Raw genomic sequence first — 22,996 nt, forward strand, 5'->3', positions numbered from 1 at the left:
CTGGTGAATTGGATCCTTTTCATTATGAAGCGACTTCCTTTATCTCTAGCGAGGGTTTTCATAGAAGTAATTTTTCTTTTTTGCTGATCCTTTTCATTGCATTCTGCTCTTATTCCACTCTGAAATAATAATCCCCCCTCGCCCCAGTATTAAAGGAGCTAGAAAAGCCTTCTTTTCGTTAGCCTTGGCATAATGTAGTTTCCTGTGCATTTACTTTCATCCTTTCAGTACCCTTACGTTTTGGGGATGTCTCTTCTAAATTGCATGGAGTTGCATTTTTATCCAGTCTGATAGTCTTTGCATTTTAATTACAACATTTAGCCCACTTGCGTGTATGACTCCCAGCACATTTGAATCTGTATCTGTCATCTCTTTGTCCCACCTGATATTTATTCTTCTCTCTGCTCTTGCTGATTTTAGGATTGATTGGGTGTATCTCCTCATTCTATTTTCCTCCTCTAATAATTCAGATAAATGTTATATGCTGCATTTCCATTCTTTTAGTTTATCCTGGTAACCACAACTTACATTAACTCGGCCAAGTCTAAGTGTATTTGGTATCTCCCCTTGCTTCCTGACAAACATAAGGATCTTAGAATCCTTTAACTCCGCTCATCCAAGTTATATGCTATTGTTCTTGTGCATTTTAATTCTGTTTTTATCCAGGAGACATTGTTATTGTTTTATATCGTCAATGTTCATTGTTCTTTATTCCCTATTGCATCAGACCTCTGTCTGTGATCATCTTCCTCCTGTCTGAAGTTCTTCCGCTGGAATTTCCTTTAGGGAGGGTCTGATAGCGGCAAAGGCTTAGTCTTAGCATTTGTATATGTTATTATTTCTCCCCCTCCTGGACAGATATTTTCACTGGGCACATACTTTTTGAAAGAAATTTGCACTGGGTACGTAATTCTAAGATGATGGTTATTTTCTCCCTAGACATAAATTATTCCAGTGCCTTCTGGCTCGCTTCCGTTGCTTCTGATAAAAAGTGGAGCGTAAATCTATCATTTCTTTTTTCTGTGCGCCAGACAGAGGCGTTTGGACTTTACTCTGAGGGGAATAAGGAGCTACGGGAGGTGTTTAAGCACGAGGGTGACCAAGTCAGATCTGCATTGGAGAAAGCGCTCTCTGGCACCCTGTGGACGCGGCTCCGAGGGGGCGGCAGCTCAGTGAGGAGGTAGTCGCTGCAGTCCCGCGGAAAGGACGAGGGGTGTGCAGGGAAGCAGGGCAGGGAGGCATGGGATCCATGCAGGTAGGCGGTGGGAGCGCGAGGGGCGCGGTGCCGGGCGGGCAGGAATGGTGGCGCCGGAGCGAAAACAGAAGGGGGATGGCCTGGGTGAGGCAGACTCCGTTGGGGACCTCAAGATCCATTCATTCCACAAACAGTAGGATAACTATTATGTGCCAAACGCCAAGTGCGTGGCGGAAAAGCCCGCCCCCGCCACACCTGCCGCGAGTTACTGCCTAGCCGGGGGCCTCCGCACAGCCGCCCACGGACGGACGGACGGACGAACATGCAGGCGCCTGCTCAGGACTGGCCCAACCACGCCGCTCTGGAGCCCGGACCCACAGGCCTCGGTTCGCAGGAGCGAATCTCGGCCGGCCCCGCCCTCCCGCCGCCCGGGGTCCGCGCCCCGGCCCCGCCCACTCCGCTGTGGGAGGGGGGGACACATGGCCTCCGCGCTCGGCCCGTTTCTCATCGGCCGAACCGGGGCGTGTCGTTTCCGGCCTCCCAGAGTCACCGGGAGCGTTTTAAGAAACGCGTCTCGGTCTTGAGATTTCGTTCCGCCCCGACACCAAGCGACGCCCGCGCCAAATAAGTCCCGCGGGCCGGCGCCGCGAGGCAGCAGCACGCGACCCCCGGCGCGGCCGCGGAGCGGGGCGGGGCGGGGCTCCATCGAGGGCGGGGCGGGGCCCTCGGGGAGGGGGAGGCCCAGGAGGGAGGGGCGTGACCTGCCGGGCGCGAGCCGAGCCCCCGCCCCGCCCCCTCCTCGCGCGCTCGCTTGCTCGCTCGCTCGCGCAGAGGAAAACGTTGCGCAGGTTCAAAAATGGAACGTCGGCGGCGTGAGGGAGCGCGAGGGGGTGTGCGCGCGTGCGCGTGCGCGTGCGCGCCCGGGCGAGGGTGACGGGGTCCCCGCCGGCCCGAGCATCGCGCGCCTCAGCCGCGGCACCGCAGCTCCGCCCCCGGCCCGGCCCGGCCCGGCCCCGGGCCCGCTCGCCCGCCGCCCCGCATGGAGCTGTCAGCCATCGGCGAGCAGGTGTTCGCGGTGGAGAGCATCCGGAAGAAGCGCGTGCGGAAGGTGAGGCTGCCTGGGGGCGGCTCCCAGGACCCCTCTGGGGTCCCCTGTTGTCCCCAGCACCGTCCCTTCCACGCTGGCGGCGAGGGGGAAAGTGGGGCGGGGGCCCAGGCGGCTCCGCGCTGCTGGGCTCGTCTCCCCAATCTGTGCCTCAGTTTCCCCTGCCATCTTGTAGGACGAGTAGAATAAAAGTTGTCGCCCCGGCATCCTGGAGGCAGCTGAGCCCGCCAGAGCTGGAGGTTGGGGTCAGACTGTAGGGAGCCTGAACGCCATCCTTCCTCAACCTCTCCTTATTCTAAATAAGGGGAGATGGAGGCCCAAGTTAAGGAAAAGGCTCGCTGGTGTGTTAGCGTCGGAGCTGGGTCTCGAACTCAGGACTCTGGGCTCGGTACCGAGACCTTTGAAGTTGGAGGCGGAGCTTCAGCCTCCTGCCTCTGAGGTCTAACTCTGGACTTCGACCTTTTCGGATCCCTTCTACCCCCACCTCCGGCTTTCTCCCCGTCTTGCAGCGCACACCTCTCTGTCTTCCCCACCCCAACTCTCAGCCCCGCCCGGCCAAGCTCAGTGAGGCCGCCTACAGCGCTGGGGCATCCTCTAAGCTCCTCCCCCTTCCATTCGCCTCCAAAACATGCCCTGCAATTGAAAGAGGCATCTGTTCCATTGGGTTCGGGTACCCGCGCCTCGGGGGTTCATACTTCCTGTGCACCTGTTTGCAGAGTGGTCTCCTCAGACGATAGATGGGGGGATGGAAGCCCTTGGGGAAAGTCCTTCCGGCGCTCAACACCATCCTTTCCCCTTATCTCCCCTCTGCAGCCCCTTGGGAGGCTCCAGTGGCAGGGCTGGGAGGGGTCGTAGAGGTCACCGGCTCCTGTTTGACAGAGGCAGAGACTGAGACCCAGGCAGAGGAAGTGACCTGGTCAAGGTCACACAGCAAGGCAGAGATGGGGGTAAAGCAGGAGCTCAAGTTGGCTAATGGCTGGCTCATCTTTGGAGAGAGAAAACTCAGTCCTGGCATCGAGAGCCAAGGGTGAAGGTCGAGGTGTGCCAGGGGCTTTTCTTCCTTCTGCTCTGATGGGGTTGAACTCTTAGGGCTGCCCCTCCTCCTTCTCCCTTCCTCCAGGATTTCCTCGATTTTAATTTATTCCACAAAGCCCAGTGCTTTCCATGCACAGTAGCCTAAGCAGATACAGTGGTTATCCTCCTTCTTCATGGTAGTGCCAGAAAGTGAAGGACATCATTCCTTCAGCTGTTCCCTCAAAATGTATTTATTGAGGTTCTGTTATGTACCAGGCACCATTCTAAGCCCCAGGGAAGCAGACATCCCTTCCCTCATGGAGCCAGCATTCTGGCAGAAGAGACAAGCAATGAACAAGGAAATAAACACAGATGCCTTCCAGGGGGGCTGTGTGCTATGCAGAAAGAGAACTGGAAGGTGGGAGGGATGGCATTAGAAGGGTTAGTCAGGGCAGACCTCTTTGAGGAGGTGACATATCTTGGTCTTAGAGTTCTGGTGCCCATGGGGTGGGACTGGAAAGCCAGGCCCCTGTCAGTGAGGAAGGGAGGGGTCAGACTCTATTTTCTAACTACTGGAGGGGTGACCATCACTCCTGAAGGTGGAGACTTTGTCAGCCTTTTCTGGGGTCCTGCCAGGGTCTTTTGAGTTAAAAGCCTTTTTTTTTTTTTTTTTTTTAAATTTTATTTATTTATTTGACAGACCACAAGTAGGCAGAGCGGCAGGCAGAGAGAGAGAGAAGGAAGCAGGCTCCCCACTGAGCAGAGAGCCCGATGCGGGGCTCGATCCCAGGACCCTAGGATCATGACCTGAGCCGAAGGCAGAGGCTTTAACCCACTGAACCACCCAGGTGCCCCTTGAGTTAAAAGCCTTAAAGTCATCTGCCTGTCAACCCCTGGGCCAGAGGCAGCCTCTCCCAGGGAAGCGGCTGGTGGGGCTAGAGCCATTGGAAACATGCCAGTGAGGAATTTTCTAGAATTTGGAGAGTCTTCTGTTCGAAAAAGTTAGAGGAGTTACGGTCTTAGCTGTGGGACTCTGGGCACTGGATCTTTGGTGATACGTGCCCCATGTGGCCTTAGTTTCCCCATGTGTGACATGGGCTCTGAGCTGCCACAGAAGCCCCAGAAATGTTTGGGGCCAGATGCCCTTCTGTGCTTTCACAGGAAGGACAGTCTGGGGTAGTCATGCAGCAGCCAAAGTTTGGGTGTCTCTGGGTTGGTGGGGATCTGGTGCAGAGTGAGCGGGGGATGGAGTGTCCCTGGATTGTGTATGTCTTGGGGGAACATCAGTCTGCAGAAAGTATTGGGTCTTACTGTCCTGTGAGTGGTTGTTGGGGCAGCTGTGTATCTCACTGTGTCTGCTTCTCTCTCTTCCCAGGGTAAAGTCGAATATCTGGTGAAGTGGAAAGGATGGCCTCCAAAGTAAGGCTCTTCTGTGTGTCTGTGTCTGCCTAACTGTTCATCCTTCATTCGCCTTTTGCCTCTCTCCCACCTAGCTTTTAGCTCCAGCTGCTTTAGTGGCATTCGAAGCTTGATTAAATCTTCCTCTTCTCTGGGCCCGTTTCCCCTCTGCCAGCTGAGGGGCTAGAGGGACATGAGGGTCAGAGTGGGCCTCACTCTTCTCTCCTGCTGCCCTCTGGGTTGAGCTCCATCTTCTGGCTGGAGCCTCCCCTCCCCTCTTCTGGCTTTTCCTGGCACCTAGGAGGTGAAGGCCCAGTATCTTGGCTTCAGAGATGGCTGCTGGCCAGGCGGAGGTAGAGCAAATACAGTACAGGAGGTACAGCAAATTAGTGCGGTTTGGGGGCCTGGATAAGACACGTCTAGCCGGTGGGGCATGAATCCACAGTACCACAGAGCTAGGGCCAGAGCCTGAGCCCACTTTACCTTTGGACAGCACTCTGCAGTGTACCAAACAGGTTTCCATACAGCCTTGTAAAGTAGGTATGATGGTGATCTCTAAAGATGAGAACACATGCTCAGAGAAGGTAAGCACTTTGCCTTAGGTCACACAGCAAGTGGAGGCAGAGGTGGGACTTGAACTGGGCCTCCCCAGTTTTGGGTATCTCCTCTATGCCTCCTCCATCTCAGAGTTGGGGGGTAGATTGCTGGGTCTAGGACCTCTCCCAGTGGCTCCACCTCTCCTGCTGAGGTCCAATCAGGAACCTTCTTATTAACCAATCACCTCCCAACAAGGGGGTGGCAGTGGGAGGGAATGAACCAGTCGTGGGGCCTCTTCATTGGTTTGTGGGTGCCCTGCCTCCCTGCCCTCGGTGCTAGGGACTGACTCCTGGAAACCCCCGTTGCCCAGAGCGTCTGCTGTGTGTGCCAGGGGCTTTCAGCCCTGCCTGTGTTGAGGTCCTGGGTTCTGGGAGCATCTTGGGGGCCCGGTAGGGAGACACAGCAGAGGGAAATACAGCCTGTGTTCCCTCAGCTTCCCGATCTGCAAAATAGACTCTAGAGGGCGGGCCCAGCTCTCCTCTCTCACGCTCCTTCCCCTTGTGGGGTGCAAGTCCTGGGTGCAGGTGTTCAGGGCGACCTGCAGGCATCCTGAGGTCGGGCTTGGAGACTGGCCAACCTGAGAATGCACTGGTCTACTCCTGCTGCCTCCCCCTGCCAACACCCTGGACCTGGGGGAGGATCCCCTCCTCCTTGGGGCACGTGAGAAGTGGCGTTCTAGGCTGGGTGAAGGAGAAGTAGGAGTTGAGGCAGGGCTAGGAAAGGAAGATGCCTGGGGTGGGCGGCAGGAGCACCGACCCCCTGGGTGTGCTCTCTCCCTTAGCTTCTGCACTGGAAGGCAATACATTGGAGCGTAATGACCAGCCTGTTGGCCTTTCAGGCACTGTTGGTGATTTTTCCTCCTCAAAAGACTCCAGCTTTTAAAAGATTTCCTTCTCTAAACAGAGGTATTATCAAGGAAATTTCCTTCTTCCGCTTTTTCAATCCCACATGGATAGGTCTGCCTATCAGAGCCTTAGCCAGGAGAGAAGGGCCTAGCACTCCGAGAGCACTCCCTCTTGTTTCTGCTGACCTGAGGCCCTGGCCCTGATGCTGCTTGTCTCGTGACATGCTGAGACCACCAGGTGGGCCCTAGTGACAGCCTCTTGTGACTCCCTGGAGGAGTTCTGGGAGCTAGAACCAGATGACCTGGGGTACTGCTGGCTCCCTTGCACTTTGGTCCTGGGTTCCTGGCTGGCTCACAGCTGTCCAGGTCCCCAACATGGTGGGGCCTCTGCTTCCTGATTTACAAGTCGGAATAATGAAGCCTCTATCACGGTGCTGTTGTGAGGACTGGGTGATGGAGATAGGTACCCAGTGCATTGTCAGATGGCCAGGCACTTAGGAAATGTTTGCTGTTAATGCGAAGTTAGACAGCTCAGCCTCTAGGTCTCCCTGCAGCCAGGAAAGGGATCTGGGAGATTCCATTCCTCATAGGAGCTCAGAGGAGGCTTAGAGATGGCTTAGGTCAGTCCCAGATGGGGAAACTGAGGCCCAAAGAGGGGAAACCATGATAAGACTATAACTTCCAACCCCATGCGGTATGGTACCTACTTCTGCCAACCACTGCCTCACCCTACTTCACTGGGGAGGAAAACAGGTTCAGTTAGGGGAAGAAGCAGAAGAACCCCGGGCTCCTTTGTAATCCACTTGGGCTTTAGTCTCCCTCCCTCCCTCAGGGGCCCTTGCTTGGAGAAGAGGCTGCGAAAGAGTGGGGGGAGTGGGTAGTTGGGCAGGCTGTTCCCTGCAGGCCTGGGAGCCTTGGCTAGGGTAGTGCCAGCCTTGGTGGGGAGGAGAGTCAGATTCTCCTGCTGAGCAACACCTTCCTGGCCCTGATCAAGGAGGCTTATATTAATAACAGAAAGCATAATTTAGATATATACTCACTCTGTGCCAGGCCCATGTTAGACCATTACATGCTTTGCCCATTTTCTGTCCCCAGCTGCAGACAAATGACTGCCCTTCCTCCCCAGCAGATGGGGCAGAGGAGCTATCTTGTTTGTTCTGGAAGGTACAGCAAATTGCCCAGGGAGGGGCTGGGGGCACAGGGCAGAGGATGTCAAATCGTTAGTTCCAGGCTCTCTGACCCATCAGACCCTCAGATACCCTGCCTGCCCAGGACTGCTGTTTCCGCTTTGGAAATGCATTCCTTGCTTCTTTCCTCACTTGTGAATACGACCCCATCTTTTAGGGAGGACCGCCTCCGTGGAGATTTGGTAATGATATTGTCAGTGGGCATAGCAGGCTGCTAATCCATAAGCACTTTGTATGAGTCAGGCATTGGCCCGTTTTTAATTGCCTCATGACAACCCATTTTACAGATGGGCACACAGAAATCTCTAGCAGAGGAGTCTTTGCCCAGGGTCAAATACAGCTGGGATGATTTGCACTATGGTTTGCCTGATCCCAGGGCTTGGGGTCTAGAGCCTGTGATACACCATCAGCTCTGCAACTGAGGATCTTTTGCCTGTTCTTCTTGACCATTCAGAAGGAAGTACTTAGGCTTTGGAGCCAGACCAGGCTGCCTTTGAACCCTAGTTCTGTAGCTTTACAAAGCCCTCTACCTCTGCACATCCATTTCTCCACCTGTAAAGTAAGGCCATAGCCTCACAGGACCCTGTGGAAGGCTGCCTGAGACAAAAGTTTCATAACCCAGTGCCAGGGACGGAGGAGGCGCGCCTTCCTCTTCCAACGCTGGGTTTGGGCAGCAGCAGCAGCAGAGTCCAGGGCTCTGGTCTGGCAGGTTTTCGCACTCCATTGTTACTGATTTAATTAACGACTATTTGCTTTTATTATGTTTCACACTGAGCTAAGTGCTTCACGTGGCTGAGCACATCTAATGGTCACTGAAGCCCCCAATACAGGGACCTTTGGTAGTCCCACTTCACGGATGAGTAAACGGACTAACCTGCGCACCGCCGCGCCCCTCAACCTTGGACCTGAGCGCGTCGCGCTGCTTCTCATTTTGGGGAGCTTTAAATCGGCCTGGGGGACTGGGGCGGGCCTGGCTTTGGGGTACCCCGCTCCCTGCACCGCGGGAGCCTGCGCAGCGCGGCTCAGGCGGGGCGGCCCGAGCCTGTTTACCCGGTCTCGGGGGCGGGGCGGTCGGTCACGTGGCCGTGTTTACCTCGGGGCCTGCGCGCTCCGTCCCCGCCCCCGCTCCCCATTGGCCGGCCTGGCAATCCGGGGCGCGCCCTCCTCCGTGCGTGCGCGCGCACGGCGGCTGCCCTGCAGGGGGCGGGGCGGGGCAAAGTAGGGCTCTCCGCCCCCCACGGAGCGCTCGGTTCCCGCCCTGCCCGCGCAGTACCCCAGCTCGCTCCACCCGGCCTGCCGCCGGCACGCTGCGCGCTCTGGTCCTGCCTGCGCCCAAAGCGCGTTTGCGGTGGCTGTGGCCCCTGGCTCCCGGCATCGTGGAGCGGTGTTAATGGCCTCCACGTTAGGGGGCGGAGATGTCCGGAGAATTGAGACCGTAGTGCAGACTTCCAACCATTCCTCTCCCACAGCATGGAGCAGGACCAGGCCTCCTGCTACTTACATAGTCTGAGCCTCTCAACACGCCTCCCAGCCCTGTAACGATTCGCCCTGAATCCGCTGAGCCTTTCTGTGCACCCACTGTGTGCAAGGTCCCAGTCAGACACAGGACGTAGTCAGGCACTCTCCGTCTCCCAAGGACATCACAGACCGGTGGGGAGCCAGATGCAGTGACAAGTGAGAGACCCAAAGGTAGAGAGGGGCCAAGATTCAACAGTTCCAACCACAGACGGGCCACTTACTGTCTCAATGACCTTGGCAAGATGCTTACCTCTGTGCCTGTTTCTTCATCTTTAAATATGGTAACCTATCCTATGGGGGTTTTATGAGGAATAGAGTCCCCGGTAGTGAGTGGTGCTCTTACCATGATGGTGATGGTGGTGATTCTTAAGATGAGGAAATTGAGGTCCAGCGAAGGTTAGGGACTTGCCGGGAACCACACAGCACCCACATCAACAAAAAATGGGCAGGGCAGTGGGGAAGTGGGCAGGACAGAGAAGACTGGAACACTGTAGAGACATCAACAGCTAGAGGAGAGAGGGCAAGGCAGAGGACATAGGAGGAACACAAAATTCTTCCTTCCTTGTAACTAGTTACTGCTGAAGAAATCTAACCTTTGTTTTGCAAGAGGAAGTTCTGGAGTCTCTGCCAGTCTCTGGTTGCTTATACTTTGGGCTTTATGCAAAGTATCAGAAAAACCCCAGTTTCACTCTTAGCCCTTCTTTAGGGTGAACAGAACTCTGCAGTGGCTTCTGTATCATTCCCAGAGCACCCAGGGTGTGAGGCTGGCACCCTGGAGCGGGCTTGCAGTCTGCCCGCCAGGATGCCAGCTGGATTCATCAGAAATTTTGGCAGGTGTCAAGTGCACCAGGCTGTGGAGAGCAGCAGAGGGGAGGGTGAATTCTGCAGGGAGCTTGAGGAGGCTGTCAGAGGAAGCTCTTGAAGGATGAAGAGGAGATCATGGAGGGACTGGCCCTCGGGTGGAGAGCACAGCCTGTACAAGGGAGGCGTGACTGTGCCTGATCAGGCTGGGCGTGGGGCGCTTGGGTAGGGACTGTGAGGTCCTCAGGGCTCAGACCTTTGTTGCTGAGTGCACAGAGAGCCTGACACGGGGCCAACACAAAGTCGGTGTGAGGAAGTGCCGGTGGAAGGAAGGAGGAAAGGATTCTGTCCTCGGGTAGCTTGTTCTTTGAATCCGGATTGGACTACTGGTAGCTGTCAGTTTAAAATGAAGGTTTTAGCTCAGCAGGTTAGGAGACAGCAGGAGCAGAGTTTCTACCCAGCCTCTTCCTGCCTCCTAACACCTCCCTGATACCTGTTCACCTCCCCTGTTGCCCAGCAGAGCTGGGTGCAGCCTGGGCCAGAATCATAGTCCATTGCTTTGGTGTTGTTTGTACATATACATGTATGCACATGAACGTACCCGTGTTTATATGTTTGTACGTATGTTGTATATTCGAATATGTGTATATACAGACACATTCAGGTATGTGTTTTAAAACTTTTCATTTTCTATTTATCAGCATCTGTTTATGGTGAGTGACTCTAGTTTTTCCATTTATGGAAATCATAAGGTTTTTTTTTTTGGTAAGTTTATTTATTTTTTTTTTTAGTAATCTCTACACCCAACATGGGGCTCAAACACACGGCTCAAGACCAAGAGTTACATGCTCCTCTGACTGAGCCAGGCAGGTGCCCCTAAAGTTTGTTTTTATTTTTTTTTTAAAGATTTTATTTATTTATTTGACAGATAGAGATCACAAGTAGACAGAGAGGCAGGCAGAGAGAGGGAGGAGAAAGCAGGCTCCCTGCTGAGCAGAGAGCCCGATGCGGGGCTCCATCCCAGGACCCAGGATCATGACCTGAGCCGAAGGCAGAGGCTTTAACCCACTGAGCCACCCAGGCGCCCCTAAAGTTTGTTTTTAAAATAAAATTATTAAACAAAACAAGTGAGCTGCTTTAGAGGCAGATGTTAAGTAAATAGTGCAGGTGGAAGGAAGATGGCTTGAGCTGTGAAGTGCTGAGCTGTCACTCCCAAGTCTGGCCCAACAGGGGGCGCTCTGTGGCCTGGGGTGGTGGAGGGCCCCCCTTCGAAATACCAAGGGGACCTGCCGTGGGATTGCGGCACCATGCGGTCGCTAGCCATCTACCTGGTTCCTGCTGCATGCCGGGCCTGGCAAGGAAACTTCAGGCCAGGAAACTTCAGGCCGGGCTGGGAAGGTACAGCTGTGAGCCAAGGAGGGAGGGAGCAGGTCAGCCCAGTCAGAGGGGGCTGCACTGGGACCAGGGCTGGAAGGGTGGGCAGGGACAGCATCCGGAAGCACGGAGCACTTCCTGTGCACCAGGCACTGTGCTAGGCAGTTAGATGAACACGTTCAGCAGCACAAGAGTTCTTTACAGATGGGAAAGTGGAGGCACAGGGACGTTGAGTAAATCCTTCAAGAGTTGGGATCTGAAAGAAGGTGGTCTGGTGCCAGTGCCTCTGCCCTTGACCACATGCTCAGGCTTCTCACCAAAAGGGAGCCCCAGGAGCAGTGCCCTGTACTTCGGAGCATGAGGTCTACTTGAGAATTGGACACAGTTCTTTGTAGGGTGGTGTGATTGGTACTCAGAATGAGGGGAGTTCTGGTGTCGTCAGAGCCCCCTGACCTAGCCTGGGCAGCCAGGTACAGGTTCTGGGAGTAGGTGGCAATTATGGGGGCCCAGGCAGGGGGCGAGAGCCTGCAGGGAATGCTGGTGGGGAGCAGGGCAGCTTCTGACCTCCTGCTTCTCTCCCCAGATACAGCACGTGGGAGCCGGAAGAGCACATCCTGGACCCCCGCCTGGTCATGGCCTATGAGGAGAAGTAAGGGGGCCTCAGCCTGCCACTGGGGCTGGGCATGAGACAGGCTTTGAGGTTTCACATGGAGCCTACTGCTGGGTTGGCTCTGAACGAGGGGCACGGGCGTGGGGTGGGGCGGGGGTTTGGCAGGGACAGCTTGGTCTAGTCTGCTGCTGGGAGAAGTGGGGGCGGACATCTTTTAAAAGGTCCCAGAGCAGCTGAGGGCCCTGGCTCCCTTTCCTGTTGCTGAGTGATGTTGGCCACTTCTCTAACCTCCCCACGCCTCACTCTCTGCTGTAAAGTGGGCCATCCCTCATAACACCGGCTCTGATTCCCCGAAGGTAGGACTTTCAATTGCTGTGATGGGTATAAAAATGCTTTACAGAGCTGGCCCTGTGTAAGGGGCAGAAATGTCCTTAATGGGCAGTCATGACCTTGGTGACAGATCCGAGAGAGATTCTCCGTAGAGACTCTCTCACCAAGAGAAGGAAAGTCCAGTGGAAACTTGAGAAAGGGGAGGAACTGTGGCTTTGGAGCAAGGATGTTTAAGTTCTAGTCTGTCCCACTTGGCCATCTCCCAGCTTAGTGGCCCTGGGCAAGGCTTCTCTGGGCCTCAGTGTCCCTTATCTGCTCGTGCTCTGCTCTGATTCCGAAGGTAGGTCAGTGATTGGCGGCTCCACCGAAGGGCAGTGACGATGCATCTCAGGGGGAAGCTTTTGACAAAGTGTTGTTGCTCCTGATTGGGGAGTCTTTTGAGTCTAGCCACCCCCATCTGCTGCAGGAGCCCCAGCCCCAGCACAGCTCAGGGAGTGCCTCATAAGTCCCGGTGGAGGATTTGACCTCCCTGCCAGCGGGCAGCCCAAATCCTTGTGCCTCTTCCCAACTGCCCACCCTTACAGGGCGGGATCTTTGCACAAAATCATTTCCATTTGGCCCTTTACAGGAACCTCCTGAGACGGGGATGAGAGTCTCATCTGACAGATGAGGAAACTGAGGCTCTGGGAGCTAAGGAGCTTGTTGGGGGGCACCTCACAGCTGGGAAGCTGCCTACCCAGGGCTTCACCCGGGCCTCCTGAATCCCAGTCCGGTGCCCTTCCCCTGCCCCTCCTTGCCCCCCTTCCCATTGCTTCTCTGCAGGAAGTGTCTCGCTGCCCATTCCAAGGAAAAGTCACCCCTGTTCTTCACTTTAAAAATCAGGGTGTCCCCGTCCCACAGCTGTTCTCTGGCTCCTGGGTGCTTGGTGGGGCCTTGATCCAAAAGGACTGTGGTGCTTGGGAGAATCCTGTGGAATGTCGTGGACTACCTGGAGGAGAGCGTCAGGCCGGTGTCCAAGTGCTGAATTAGAGTCCTGGCTCTGCCGCTCACCAGCTGTGTGGTGGTGGGCAAGGTCTCCTCCCTCTCGGGGCCTCATCCTCCCGATCTGTGAAGTGGGGACAGTTGTGCTGACCTTGCAGGGCTCTCATGGGGAGCAAGGTGTATGAAAGCACTCTGTAGATCAGTGAGTGTGGGCACAGGTGTGTGAATTATCTCCCTGACGGTAACTAAGGATCATTCTTTGGCTCGTTCAACAAGTCTTTAGTGAGGTTCTGCCGTATGCCAGACACTGTCCCTGGTGTTGGGGACACAGCGAAGGATCAAAACCAACAAACATCCCTATTTTCATGGGGCTCGAATTCCAACACAGAGATACACAATAAAAACAAAACAAAACAAAACAATAAGTGTATACGATATCAGACGGTCATAACTGCTGCAAAGACAGGGTTGGGGGGAGGGGATGGGGGAAGGGTGCAGGGATCAGTGGGATGGTTAGGCGGGGGTGTTTGACCAGAGTCCTGAGGGAATGAGCCCAGCAAGTATTTTAGAGAAGAACATCCTAGGTGAAGAGAACAGTCTGTGCAAAGGCCCTGGGGTGAGAGCCAGTGTTTAGGGAACAGCACAGAGGCAAGTATGGCTCTGAGTGTGGCTGGCTGGAGTGGTGTGAGTTGAGTGAGGTGTGGGAGCTGAGGCAGGAGTAGGGCAGCTGAAGGAAGGGAGAGCATAGCTCAGGGAGTGCCTCATAAGTCCCGGTGGAGGATTTGGATCTTACTTTGAGTGAGTCAAAAAATGTAACAGTTAAGGAACAAAGGAAGAGCTTGGAGACTTACAGACCCACTGTGTGACTTTTGGCTTACTTCTTTCCCAGTCTTGGTGAAGAGGGGTAAGAGAGGGATGACATCCCTTTAACCCCTGCCTTGCAGGGTTTTATTTATTTTATTTTATTTTTTAATTTTTAAATTTTTTTAAAAAGATTTTTGTTTATTTATTTGTCAGCTAGAGAGAGACAGTGAGAGAGGGAACACCAGAAGGGGTAGTGGGAGAGGGAGAAGCAGACACCCCGCTGAGCAGGGAGCCCGATTGTGGGCTTGATCCCAGGACCCTGGGATCATGACCTGAACCGAAGGCAGATGCTTAACCAACTGAACCTCCCAGGCGCCCCAGTCTGCGCCTTGCAGGGTTTTAAAGAGACTCAGAAGGAGTCTGGCCAGGGGCTCCTCTGCGGGGTCCCACCCGCAGGGAAAGGCTGAGAGGGCGCGCCTCACAGGGTGCCACTGCCCTGCAGCCCTGGACATTGACAGGCAGGATCCAAGGCTGACAGAAACCAGGCCCCGGGTGGTGAGTCTGGATAGAACGGACCCCTTCCCCGTCACGCGCGTGCACACGCACTCACGCACGCACGCTGCAGGTTAGAAACCAGGGTCATGCGGCCTGGGCTCCGGGCCTGCCCTGCTGGCCCTGGCTGGACCCTGGGCCTGACCCTCACTAGGCCTGGAGCCTGGAGCTCAGCGGCCGACGCTGTCAGAATTTTGGCATTGGGCAAGTGACTTAACCTCTCTGTGTCTCAGTTTCCCTGACTCTAAGGTGAGGAGAGTAACTGCGGCTCCCTCACAGGGCGGCCATGAGGGGGAGGTAGAGTGATGCCTTGTGCAGAGTGTCCCGTGTGTGTGTGTGTGTGTGTGTGTGTGTGTGTGTGTGTGTGTGTGTGATGATCGTAAACACCACCCGTGGAGAAGTTGTAGACACGCCACCATCACTATTCCTTTCCCCTCCAGCCCTTCCCTCTCCCCCATCTTCCTCCTCTTCCTCTCTTTCTCGTCCCTCTCTCTCCTACCTCACTTTATTATTTCACTTGTCCGCCCCCCATTTTGATAGATCCCAGGGACCTCCCTTGCTTCTCCCGAGAGCCCTGGTGACCAAGGGAGAAGGGACCCTCTTGCTCTGGATGAGGACACTGAGGTCCAGAGGGGAGGTGACTGGCCAAGGTCTCCCATGGGTCAGGGTGCAGCTGGGCCTGGAACCGCCCAGCAGCGGCTTCTCAGAGAAGAGTCTCACCCTCAAAGGCCGGCAGGTCGGTCCTGGCAAGCTGAGTGGCTGGTGTCACAGTGTGATCAGATGGCTGGCTCCTGGGCCCCAAGGCGGGCTGACTCCACGGGGACGGCGGGAGGGCCCAGTGCACAAGGCACAGCTCCGCAGGAGGGAGGAGGGCTGAGGGAGAGGGCGAGGGCGAGGGGTGGAAACAGCTGCCCTGGACGGGCTGGACTCCCCAAGCTCAGATGGAGAGACCGCCTGGGGTCACACAGCCAGGGGGGGAAGTAGGGGTGCACTCCCGGCCTCCACATTCTCTCAGCTGCCCACACGGCCTCTGCAGTGGGGGCCACAGAAAATGGGGTGGAATGAAGTGAAATTGGCAGAATGAAAATGGCTCTGAAGCTTTCACCACCTCCGGCACTGCTGTCGTTGGAGTCTCTGTTGTGTTGTCTCGTGTGTCGTGTGTGGCTTTGTACGCATCCTCGGGTTGTGCCTGTGCGTTTGGGAGGTGAGCAGGGCCCCCGGCAGAGAGCCTGGCATCCACTAGGGGCTCAGTACAGGCGAGTTTCTCTCCTTTTCCTGAGCCAGATGATACAGGCGAGAGCCTGTCCTCTCCACCTGGGTCACGCACATCCCAAAGGGGGAAAGACCTGGGCAGAGCTTCATTACACGAGGACCAGTCCAAGTCCCAGCAGCTCCCCCTGGGATACTGGAGGCAAATTTGATTGACAGGTTTCTGTACCCCTCTCCAGAGAGTGGGAACCGATCTGTGTTGTTTTGGGGGCTGTACCCAGTGGTATGGAGAGCCGAGCTCTGGCGTGACTCTGGAGCCCAGTAAACACCCACGTACTTTCGGAGACGTCACCCAAGTACCCCCTTTGCAATTGGGACCAGTGGCTGTGCCCCCTCCCTTTTGCCAGATGGGGAGACCGAGGCCCTGGGATTTGAACATGGGACCCCACCGTGATGGTGTAAAGAGAGCAGTGGGGAGGAGTGCCTGCCCTAGGATTAGGGAGTGATGTATGGCGGGTCCCCCTTTCCCTGTAGACTGCAGAGCGCGAGGCGGAGTGGACGCTTCACTTTCCCTTAAATGTCACCCGTGTTTGCTTTTCTTCTGCCGTCTGCTTTGCACCCCAGGGAGGAGCGAGACCGAGCGTCGGGGTATAGGAAGAGAGGTCCGAAACCCAAGCGGCTTCTGCTGCAGGTAACCCCGTCAGCCTTGGTGCCCACCCACAGGTCCCCCTGCCCTCCCCCCACCCCCCGCCGGTCTCCCCTGCCCCGCGCACTTGCACCAGCTAGTTGAGCTGGACCACTTGCCCTCCTTGCTCTGCTCAGGGCACTGTGGGGTGGGGGCGCTCAGTGGGTAAGTCTCTGTGGGGGGAGGGAGGGAAGGAAGACAGCCTGGATGGGAGGTGCTGTGGGGTTCGGGGGAGGGTGGATATATGGCTGATGGGAGCCTAAAATTTTGAAAGCTTAGAATCTTGTAAATAAGCCTTTATGAGGCTCAAAATCCCCAAAACACAAAATTGTAATATTTGGGGACTTCAGAAACATAAACTTTAGAATTGAGGAAACGTGGGAGCCTGGGATTTTAGAACCTGAGAAAGGGAGACTCAGAATTCTGGAACTGTTGTCATGGGATGCCCTAGAAATGGGGAATTTTTGAGGAAGGGGAAACCTACAGGGTCCCCTTTTCCAGTCCTCTACCACAGGCGGGCATCTAGACTCCGGGGTACCCCAAGTTACCCAGGTCTTGGGGCCACTTTGCTGACTTCACTGCTTTGCTTGGAAAGGGGATGGAGTTTGAAGTGATGTGATTTGAGGCAAGTCTCTGCCCCTCTCAGCTTGAACTTTCTCATCTGTAGAATTGGGGTGACGAGTGTACCTGCTCTCCCTAGTTGAATGAGGTTCACCCAGGGGTTCGAAGCCAAATGATAAGGCTTCTTGGTCTACACACAGTGTGAGCCGCGGCCAGTCTCCTGCCCACTCTGGAGTGTGGATCACCTGAGGCTTTGGGCAGAAAAGATGGGTTTCCCTTCACGCAGTGGGCATTTTCCGTGGGGTTTGGCGTGAATTGGGTCCCAGGACGGAAGGTAGCATCCCTCCTTCTGGCGTCTTCCCCGAACTTAGCAACTTAGAGCAGTAAACACTCAGCGTGTCACAAAGTGTGGGCGGTCTGGAGTTCAGGAGTCCTGTAGCTGCTGCTTTAGTGATAACAGTTCGGGTTACGGTTGTGATGTCAACCAGCGCTCACCGTCTGGAGGTTTGGCCGGAACGGAGCACTCTGCTACCAAGGCGGCTAGTCCCATGCCCACAAGTCAGCTCTGGTTGACAGGAGGCCTGGTACTTTCCACGTGGACCTCTCCAAGGGCTCCCCGGTGGCCTCCCCGTGTGGCCACTGGCTTCCCCCAGAGCAGACGATCCAAGGGCAAGAGCAAGGGAGAAGCACAGAGTCTTTAATGGGCCAGCCTCTCGAGCCCCACGGCACAGCACCCGGGGCCCGAGGGGACATGGGTGTGACTTCCTTGAGGCGGGCTTTGCTGGGGCCCCGTGGGGGGCTGGCCACTCCAGTTTCTTCATCGTCGCACTGATGCAGAAACTGAGGCTCCGGGGGGCCAGGAGTTTCCCCAGGGTGTCACAGCCTGGTCTGACCCCGGGGGCTCCAGGATGCCTGTTCGGAGCTGCAGTCCTCTCTTGGTGAGGTGGAGAAGGGCAGAGAACACCGTCTTGCAGGGTTGGAGTTTACTGGGCTTGAGATGGCTGCTGAGCCAGGCTGAAGAAGCAGGTTTAGGTAACGCTGCGATGGGACAAGCCCTCCCAGCCTTGCAGCACTGTCCTGACCCCTGCCCTGCAGCCCTCCTCCTGGCCTGTAACACCCCGCACCCGGGCCGATTGCCAGGCCTAAGCGGGCAGGACAGGAGACTGGGGCCTGTGGGTGTGATCTCTGCTCCCAGCTGGGGAGCGTTTGACCTACAGGCCCCATCTCACGGCCTCACTCTCTTCCTGGGGACTCTTGGCCTCTGGTGACGGGTGGCCGCAGAAGGTATTGTCCCGGAGGGACCCGGGCCTTAGCACCAAAGATCTTCCTTGGATTTGTGCACCTCTTGGCCCGAGTCAGCGAGACAAATCCTGGAGTACAGAACTGCAGCCCTCCGGTGGTAGAACACGTGTCCTCCAGCCCCATCTTAACAAGAGTGCGAGGTGGCATCGCCAGAGGGCTGGGCCACAGCTTGGGGCCAAGGAGTAGCCTGTGGGCTGCGGGCAGAGCCCCGTCCCCGTGGCTGCATGACACGGGGCACCCAGTGCCATGTGCCCCCCTTGGGTACTTGCCCAAGAATCTCAGGGCATCCACGTCACACCATCTCCTTGGCAAGCTGGCTGTTTCAGCCCTGGGGGTCCTTTAGTAGGCAAACATACCTTCCCCATGATGAATAACTCCATAGTTTATCTGCTTCATAAATCCAGATTTGCTTTTTCTTGGCCAGTTTAAAATTTGTCCTCTGGGATGCTCTCCTACTGTGCGGCTTCCATCCCTGAGCCCCCTGCTACCCCTCAGGGAGATGTGGTGGCCCCAGGCCAGACCTGAGGCTGGGGCTGGTCAGAGGTGGCTTTCTGGGCCGGGTTGGTGGGGCTGGGGTAATGGCTGTCTCCGGGCCACGGAACACGGGGAAGGGCACTCCAGGCGGGAGGAACAGCATGAGCAAAGGCGCGGCAGCGGCGGGGAGGGCAGGGCTGACCCGCCGTGCCCTGGCTTGCCCCCGCAGCGGCTGTACAGCATGGACCTGCGGAGCTCCCACAAGGCCAAGGGCAAGGAGAAGCTCTGCTTCTCCCTGACGTGCCCACTCGGCAGCGGGAGCCCTGAGGGGGTGGTCAAAGCAGGGGCGCCTGAGCTGGTGGACAAGGGCCCCTTGGTGCCCGCCCTGCCCTTCCCGCTCCGCAAGCCGCGCAAGGCCCACAAGTACCTGCGGCTCTCACGCAAGAAGTTCCCGCCCCGCGGGCCTGACCTGGAGAGTCACAGCCATCCACGGGAGCTCTTCCTGCAGGAGCCAGCAGCCCCGGACGTCCTGCAGGCGGCCAGCGAGTGGGAGCCTGCTGAGCAGCCCCCCGAGGAGGAGGGTAAGGTGGCCCCTCGGCCCCGGCCCGGAGCCCCTGAGAGCTGGGGAGGTCCCTGGAGTCGGCAGGTCCAGCTGCTGCCATGCCCAGAGAGGGCCCAGGGTGCTCCCGAGGCCACTTAGCCCGTGGGGCACTGGCACCGCCCCAGCCCTTCCTGTGACCCTGCTGCGGCAGGGTGGTCCAGGCAGGGAGGACAAATGCAGTGACCTCCTCCTGGGTGTCCAGCCTTGAGCCATGCCCAGAGCTGGGCGGGCAGGGGTCTGCATGCCGCCCCCACTTCCTGCTCTCGCCTTCCCGGTGCTGTGGTCAGGGCCGTCCTCATCTCTCCATCTTTCTCCCGTGCCTGCCGCAGATGGAGACCTGGCCGAGGGCCCCCCTCCTTGGACTCCTGTGCTCCCCCCAAGTGAAGTGACAGTGACCGATATCACCGCCAACTCCGTCACGGTCACCTTCCGCGAGGCCCAGGCGGCTGAGGGTTTCTTCCGGGACCGCGGCGGGAAGTTCTGAGTCCTCATTTTTACTCTTCCTAAACTGTTTGCTTTTGGGCTTGGGGTGGGGACTTCCAGAGATGGGGAGGGGTTGGGGGCAGGGTAATTATTTTATTTAAAAAAATATGGAACAGGAGCAGGGGGCAAGATCCCGACACTTTCCCGCCACTTCCCGCCACCTCGCCCCCTTTCTCTGCGCCTGACATTTACAGAAAGGCTCAGTGGTCTGTTCTGGGGGCTGGCTGAGGCGCCCTGGCATTGCCCTGCCAGTCAGGGGGTCCTCTCCGGGCCAGGCTGGAGACGGGCCACCTGTTCTTGGATGCTTCCCTCACCGTTCTCTAGAGACGCAGCAGCTGGTCCCAGGAACCAAAGGAGAATGGGAGGGCCCAAACCCTCTCCCTTGAGCCCCCCACTCCTGCCTTTCTGGATGGTTTCCCTTTTCCTTTTTGGGGGTGGGGGGAGTCCTTGTTTTTATCTTTCCACTCCAGCTTTGTGGTGGGACATGGAGGCTGGCTTTGACCAACTATGACCCGGTCAAGACGAGGGGCAGGAGGAGGCCTTTGAGGTTGTGGGGTGCACCCCATGCCCTTCCCTGGGGGTGGCTGCCAGCTGGGCCCCTTCTCCCTGGGAGCCCCCCCACATCACCTGGCCTGTGAGAAACACTCATGTGCACACCCAGCCACATGGGCGTGCACACACAGCCCCGGGACGCCGGGACCGCAGGCATTGTGTCTGCAGTCGCGCACAGTGGGTTTTGCAAACCTCCGGTTTGGAAACCCCGACCTGGTGAATTGTGGGGTGACTCCAAGCGCCTCAGAACTTGTCACAGGCAGCCCACACTTACTAGCCTTGCTCAGTACGTCACGGGACAGGGTCTCTCCCGACGCAGTCTGCTCACAGCTGTCCGCACAGGGCCAGGTGGCCTCCGAGGCTCCGGGCATGTGGTGCGGGGCTGGGACTTCCCCCAGCCAGCTGCAGGGGTGCCAAGGGTCAGCACAGGCTCTGAGGCACTTGGGCCCCGTCCTTCCTCCCCTGAGGGGCTCTCGTTTTCTCTGACTCAGGTGACTTTTCAACCCTACCCACTCTTCTCTTTTGCTGTCCTCCCAGAGAGGGAGGGAGCGTCCCACCACCTTCTCAGGGCAGCCTCCAACTCCTGAAACCCTTCCTCCTCCCCTTCCACATCCCCTCCCCATTCAACCTAAATGCCACAGCCTGGAGTGACCTAGTGTTCCGGCAGGGGAGGGGACCTCTGCCACGTCTTCCTGCAGTGGGGCTGCCCTGGATGGTGGGTCAGGCTGTGTATAAGCCCAGCCAGCAAGGGGCTGTGGCTGCTGGAGGAGGGGCTCTCGTCTGCACAGATGTGCCCTGTGGCCGAGTAGTTTCCCAGGTCAGGAGGAGGGGCTATTCCCCTGCCCCTTCTCCAGCCCAGTAAGGGAGAAAAAGCCAGGTGGGGCTGGGCACCAGGGAAGCAAAAGTAGAAGGCCGGCTCCCTCCACTTCCCCTATCCTGAGTTGGGGCACTAGGAGGTGGGGCCTGCCCTCTCCAGGGGCCCTCTCCCTGCTCTGCTTTGTCCTGAGGAAGTCATCAGAATCCTGCTGAGACGAGGATAGGGCGATTCTTACCCCAGACCCCTTCTTCCCAAGTTCCCAAACCAAAGACAGCCTAGACCCCATTTTTGTTTGGGGTGCCCTGCTGGCAAGATTCCTAAATCCCTGAGTCTCTCTATCTCCCCTTCCTCCTTAATCCTTCGTTGTCCAGGGTCAATTCAGTGCTTCCATTGCGGAGTGGTCCCCTCTGGTGGTTCCTCCCAGCCCAGGAAGTTGACTCTAGAGGAGTATATGGGGGCAGGCCAGGGAAGGAGGGGCAGCAGAGTTACCCCTGCCCCTGCCCCGTCCAGCTGTGAGACCCTGGGTCCTGGAAGGGCAACTTGGAGTTGGGGGTCTTCTCCCAGGACATGGGCTCCCAACAGACGTGAGGGTGGTGGAGTGGAGGTGGCCCAGTGGCAGGGGCCGGGGAGGGGGGGGCTCCTCTCTGATGGAATGCTGTTGGCTGTGGCTTTGGGGCTGGGCCGGCAGCATGCAGTAGAAGGCCTACAGCCCATCCCTCAGGGGACGTGGGACCTGGTCCTGCCTCATGGGCTCTTTCAAAGAGCTGTTTGTGCAATTTGGGGAGCGGGGGCTGGGGGCCATTTGTGGAGCGAGACAGCTGACTTTCTGTCTGCTGCCGCAGGACAGATCTTGCCTCTTCCTCAGCCCTTTGTGACGCACAGGGCATCCCGCAGCTCAGAGAGAACAGAACCCTGTGAGCCGGGGCTCCCCACGGCTCCCCAGGACGGAGACCTCTATGAGGGGCTGGATGTGGTCTTGCAGACCTTTGTCCAGCCCTGAGCGTCCCAGCGGGGCCTGGGACACTGAGCTCCCACCCCACCCCACCCCTCCCCAGAAGGCCAGTACTCGCCCGGGTGGGGGCGCTTAGAACGAGTTGGACAGCCTGTCCTTCCCTCCCCAGCCCCCGCGCATTTTGAATGTAGAGAGCATGGGTGGTACTTTCCTCTCGCTGTGGGATGGGGCCAGGAGAGGATTCCCTCACCCCTGGCACGGCCACTTGCCATGCCCAGCCGAGCCCTGTCATCCCTCCAGCGGGATGGTCCCATTGCTGACTCCCCACCCGCAGGGGGAGGCGCTGTGCCCGTGGGGGGTGGCTTAGCTTCTCTTCGGAAGCGCCGGCCCGGCCTCCACGTCTCCGCACAAGAACGCCGCCTTTGCACGGAATGAGCGGCGAGCTTTGTTCAGACAACGTGAATGTATTTGGGAGGGTTGGGGGTGCGGGCTGATTCCAAGCACATGCCTTTTCCGAGTGTGTGTGTGCTGGGAGGGCTAGAGCGGGTGCAGAGCGCGGTTTATTTTTGTACTGATCTTGGTAAGAGACTGTATAGCATCTATTTATTTAGATGATTTATCTGGTAAATGAGGCAAAAAAATTATTAAAGATACATTAAAGATGATTTTGAAAAAAGCTCTTGCATTCGAGCCTTCGCTTTTGGCAGGGTCACAGCTGGGCCTGGGGAGGAACTCCAGCCCCCAGGGTAGCAGCCTGGGACGGAGGTCCCAGGTCCACCAGTTACCGACCATGATCTTAGGCCAGCCCATTTCCAGATCCTCCAGTTGTACAGTGAGATGAATTGGGGCAGGGGGGTGTAGGGAAGTGGAAGCTGGCACGTAGATGGGCGGTGCCCACCGTCGGGGTCCCCGCAGGGTATCATCCGAGGCCCAGTGGTGCTTCTGATGTCTTCACCTTTTCCCTGCTTCCTGCCAAGTATGTTCTCTTCTAGAGCCCAGGGGGTGGTCAGTGTCCCAGTAGCCAAGCTGAGCACAGCTGTTTGAGCCCAG

General features: G+C 57.0%; 1 protein-coding gene across 2 annotated transcripts; it reads left to right on the forward strand.

The window, feature by feature from the left end:
• Positions 1-2,039: 2,039 nt before the first annotated feature.
• LOC111157496 (chromobox 7) lies at positions 2,040-22,638 on the forward strand. 2 transcript variants are annotated; one of them, XM_022518939.1, is made up of 6 exons: positions 2,040-2,303; positions 4,690-4,733; positions 11,617-11,682; positions 16,144-16,210; positions 18,771-19,122; positions 19,472-22,638. In XM_022518939.1, exons 1-6 carry the CDS (start codon positions 2,235-2,237, stop codon positions 19,624-19,626), a joined length of 753 nt encoding a protein of 250 aa, XP_022374647.1. In that variant the 5' UTR covers positions 2,040-2,234; the 3' UTR covers positions 19,627-22,638. The 2 variants fall into 2 exon arrangements, with proteins under 2 accessions (XP_022374647.1, XP_022374648.1); XM_022518940.1 differs by having other exon boundaries at positions 19,050-19,122.
• Positions 22,639-22,996: the final 358 nt, after the last annotated feature.

Source organism: Enhydra lutris, unplaced genomic scaffold (genome assembly GCF_002288905.1).
Source record: "Enhydra lutris kenyoni isolate GAN:26980312 unplaced genomic scaffold, ASM228890v2 scaffoldscaffold55, whole genome shotgun sequence".
NCBI lineage: Eukaryota > Metazoa > Chordata > Mammalia > Carnivora > Mustelidae > Enhydra > Enhydra lutris.

Bases quoted from the DNA above. Each gene is read 5' to 3' on its own strand.
- LOC111157496 (XM_022518939.1), top strand. From the start codon at position 2,235: ATGGAGCTGTCAGCCATCGGCGAGCAGGTGTTCGCGGTGGAGAGCATC. The intron at 4,734-11,616 runs GTAAGGCTCTTC...TTCTCTCCCCAG, and splicing joins TGGAAAGGATGGCCTCCAAA to ATACAGCACGTGGGAGCCGG. The intron at 19,123-19,471 runs GTAAGGTGGCCC...TGCCTGCCGCAG, and splicing joins GCAGCCCCCCGAGGAGGAGG to ATGGAGACCTGGCCGAGGGC.